Below are 765 nucleotides of genomic sequence, written 5' to 3' on the forward strand. Positions count from 1 at the left end.
TAAACTCATCAGAGTCCCACGCTGTCGCTCGCGACCGAGCCCCAGCGGCGCAGGGCTGATGACGAGGTGTTGTTCGCCGTCCTTGTACACGCTAAAACGCAAGTTTCAATAAAGATTTTTAAATCTCAACACGCACTACATATTTGGAGTTTGAACTGTATGTATTGGTATACCGTATGTACATTCGCCTCGAATTGCATTTAATACAGCCCTGTATCGCTGTCTGCGTCGAACACCTTGGATTAGCAAGAACTGAAGGCGTTATGTTCTTTCAATTTGTATTTTCTGGGGACCGTGCTTTTCTTTCGATTTCCTCTGTCCACTTTATGCATTTCTAATTGATTGACATGATAACCAATAAGGTACAGTACATACAAGGAATGAAAAGAGTGAGAAAGGTCGGAACTTCTCAAGACGGTCAGAAATGCCAAACAATGTGACTAACTTTTTCTTACAAAAGTGAGACCTCGATTGACAAGAGATTCGCCACCTTTGAATCATCTCATCCTACGTAGACTCGGAGGCGAATCGACCATCTCGATACTGTGCTGCACCTCCTCACCTATCAGGCTTTCTTCTGAATCTCAATCCCACAAGCAACTCGAAAATGGTTCAATCTGAAACACCTGTTCATAGTCAGACCAATGCCGAATTGCTCAACTATACCCTTCCTGGTTTCTTGTATGTCTCATCACGCCCTAAGAAAAGACTTACCTTGTGTCTACGCACACTGATTCAAACTTGGTGTGGGCGCCTGGCATGTCA

At 44.2% G+C, this 765-nt stretch overlaps 1 protein-coding gene across 1 annotated transcript in view; it reads left to right on the forward strand.

Moving 5' to 3' along the window:
* Positions 1 to 607: 607 nt before the first annotated feature.
* Positions 608 to 765, forward strand: part of MELLADRAFT_115862 (uncharacterized protein) — a gene marked incomplete at both ends in the record, with an annotated part of 2,311 nt that continues 2,153 nt past the window's right edge. The window contains one exon of the mRNA XM_007407648.1: positions 608 to 681. Coding sequence (XP_007407710.1) covers positions 645 to 681 — 37 coding nt within the window. The remainder of the gene's footprint in view (positions 682 to 765) is intronic.

The sequence above is a fragment of the Melampsora larici-populina genome (genome assembly GCF_000204055.1).
Source record: "Melampsora larici-populina 98AG31 unplaced genomic scaffold MELLAscaffold_10, whole genome shotgun sequence".
NCBI classification, from domain to species: domain Eukaryota; kingdom Fungi; phylum Basidiomycota; class Pucciniomycetes; order Pucciniales; family Melampsoraceae; genus Melampsora; species Melampsora laricis-populina.